The sequence below is a fragment of the Malaya genurostris genome, chromosome 2 (assembly GCF_030247185.1).
Source record: "Malaya genurostris strain Urasoe2022 chromosome 2, Malgen_1.1, whole genome shotgun sequence".
NCBI lineage: Eukaryota > Metazoa > Arthropoda > Insecta > Diptera > Culicidae > Malaya > Malaya genurostris.
In genome coordinates this window covers 21,206,482-21,209,476 of record NC_080571.1, presented here as the reverse complement: position 1 = coordinate 21,209,476, position 2,995 = coordinate 21,206,482, and the positions used below count along the sequence as shown (strand labels likewise).

The window sequence follows — 2,995 nt, the reverse complement described above, 5'->3', positions numbered from 1 at the left end:
TCTCAACGTGGAGAATAATTTAATTGAGAAAATTCTTACTAGGCTTGTATTTGTTTTTCTATGATGTGACGACTTTCCGAAAATCTTCCTTTTGAGTGAAATCCCCAACCCGAAGTTTCGTAAGAATTGGAAACATTTGTCTGTCGATATCTTTGGTCTTACATCTGACGAATCTTTATTAGTAACATACATGCATTTCCTTCCCAGATAATCTGAACGCAATCACCCCGTTTCAGGTTCAAAACAACATCGCTGAATTGTTACATAATTTATTTACTTTAAATCCCTAAGCATCACATCGTACCAACTTAAATTATACCCTAGCGGACTAGGTCCGCAACGTTGGCGCCGCATCTCTGGTCTGTGAAACGTCCGGACCGGTGCCTGCACCAGCTTCCAGCATGCGGAGCTCTTCGGCTTTGTACGCCGGTTTAATGACGGTGAAATGGCGATACAAGCCCATTCCCAGCTTGTAAGTGCCCCAAAGCGTTAGGCCCATGCAGGTGTAGACGACGCCTCGATGCATTCGATCCATCAGTCGATTTTTGGCTTGCCTTTTCATCGCTAGGAATGATTCGGTTTTTATTAAAAAGAAAAACAACACTTTTGCAAATAGTAGAATACTTTTTTTCCTTGTTCGTGTAATTTGACAGTGACAGTTGAATGTTTTCCTCTGCCAATGCTACAGAGTGGCCAGATTGCATGTTTTTATAATACCGAAACATGCCGCAGCGCTATTTGGTTGCAAAATATGAGTTAGAGGAAGTGTGAATAACACTTTGATTCAGGTAATGGAAAATCTCGATATCATTGTGTGGAGATATCATGGATCATATGACAATCGCATAATTTATCAAAACTAAAACATCGAAATGACTGAAAACGTTTCAAAATGTAATATTAAAAATAGACGTAAAATATCTTTTTTCTACTTTCTTGACCAATTCATTTTTGTACATAGTGAAAAACTGGCCTTATACCTCATTTACCAAACTGCGTCTTAATGAATGCTTGTTTGAATATTCGTGAAAGTCGTTTGATAAGTCAAAAATCTAAAACTAACACGAAATTTAACTAATTTAGTAAATCTGTTTGAACTGCCATAGTTGTTATTGATTGTATCAGGGTTGCACAACATGGCAATATTCAGAATGTGTAGACTTATATACACGAAAAGATAATAATATTTTTAAATAGAGAATTTTAAAAAAATATCTGGAAATCAAAAGTATTTATAAGTAAGTGATATGTCGTGATTTTCGATTGAAGGTTGACCGTGTGGTAGCTGTTGCTCCGCCATACTGACACTGGACTGGAGACTTTCGATTGGATAGTGTTTTGTAACAGAAGTATTCATAATTGCTTAAAAACAATTAATTAAGCTTTGATGACAAAACATGAAATATCTCATGTTGAACTCAAAATCGATTCCATTGTTGACGTATTACCGAATCTTTTGGAAACCGGAAAAAATCAAGTTTGGATAGAAATGCTTAGTGCAACCACTGTGTGCAACACAACAGTTCATTCTTCTCGTAAAACGAAACACACTTTCGAGTTTACACTAGTTTAACAAATCTTTTTGCTTACGTTTTAATTCACTAGAAAGAAAAGCGGCTTGATGCTGATTTTAATTACACAGTGCTACCACTATAAACATTTATTACAAATGAGATTGAAAAAAAGTGAAACATCCTCTGAAAATTTTCATTTTCGTTGGTGAGCTAAAATTATACATTTTATTAAACTTGTTTTCTGATTTTCTTTATACTTGGCATCATTGCTCGCGTACTCTGCAAAAGTTTTTTCTTTTCACAGTGTGCGGGTAGCAACATCAAAATCAGCCAATCAGAAACTGGTTCATTTTGGAACAAAAGTAGCCCCCCCAGTTGTCTGAGGGGTTATTTAACATCGGGGTTACATCGATTAAATTCATAAAGTTTGTTAGGTGGGCCAAAATATCTTTGTTACCGTAGATATCGTCAATATACATGGAATAATTTGTTTCGTTGATCAAACAATTTTTTTTATACATGCGGGGTTTCTCTTCCATTATTTACTAATTTGTCCCCATGATTACCTTTTCACTCTTTGTAAAAACGATGCTTATAGTATGTTCACATTAGCGGTGATATCAAGTGATATACAGATATACTTGATATCCGATGATATCATGTGCGATATCACTTGATATCCCATACAATTTGATGTCAACGCGTATCACCATTTTGGCATGATATACGGGATATCATGTACGATACCATCTCGAGTTGTCAAAAATCGCAACTAGCAACACGGATAATGGCATTGAACGCACTCATTTATGAACGTCACTTTGAGAGTGAAAAGAAACAATCATTGTAATTTAGAATTCTTCAACGTATACTGGCGTTCGGAGACCATTAAATGCAAGACTTCAATTATTGATTGAATTGTGGGAGTGAAAAGCAATATTATTGATCTTACTCCTAATGGGAACATTCAATATGACAACTTGATTATCAAACGATATCATCTCGATCATATGTGAACACTTGAACGTGATATGCATATCATCTCGGTATATCAAGTGATATAAGCGTTAATGTGAACATGGTATTAGACTTTAGACCAGAACCGAAAAATTAAAGAAACCTTCGCAATCGTTTCTATAATAAATATAAAACTGAAAAGGCACGATAATTAAATTGAAGTTTTATGAAATGATAAAGAAGATTCATTCACGGATTTTTTGTTCGAGATTTTCGTCAATAAAGTAAATAAATGTCAGCGACATTTAGGATGCTATGATGAAAAAGAATATGTCTTGATTAAAATACACTGTCATGAATCCTGTAATCGTGTAAAAATTATAGAGTAGCGGACTAAGGTATGAGCCTTACGGAAGTCCTAAGTAGGTGGTTTTAATTGTTGTCAAATCGCCATGAGATTCGTACGCTTCTCTGGCAAAAAGTGGTGAAAATAATTATTTTTAACCGCTGCAAGTCCATGGTGG

At 35.2% G+C, this 2,995-nt stretch overlaps 1 protein-coding gene across 2 annotated transcripts; it reads right to left on the bottom strand.

Moving 5' to 3' along the window:
- Positions 1 to 253: 253 nt before the first annotated feature.
- On the bottom strand, positions 254 to 1,121 carry LOC131427370 (uncharacterized). 2 transcript variants are annotated; one of them, XM_058590495.1, is made up of 3 exons: positions 981 to 1,121; positions 625 to 734; positions 254 to 564 (listed from the first exon to the last, which is right to left on the bottom strand). In XM_058590495.1, the coding sequence occupies exon 3, from the start codon at positions 560 to 562 to the stop codon at positions 329 to 331; it is 234 nt and encodes a 77-aa protein (XP_058446478.1). In that variant the 5' UTR covers positions 563 to 564; positions 625 to 734; positions 981 to 1,121; the 3' UTR covers positions 254 to 328. The 2 variants fall into 2 exon arrangements, with proteins under 2 accessions (XP_058446478.1, XP_058446477.1); XM_058590494.1 differs by having other exon boundaries at positions 254 to 734.
- Between the last annotated feature and the right edge of the window lie 1,874 nt (positions 1,122 to 2,995).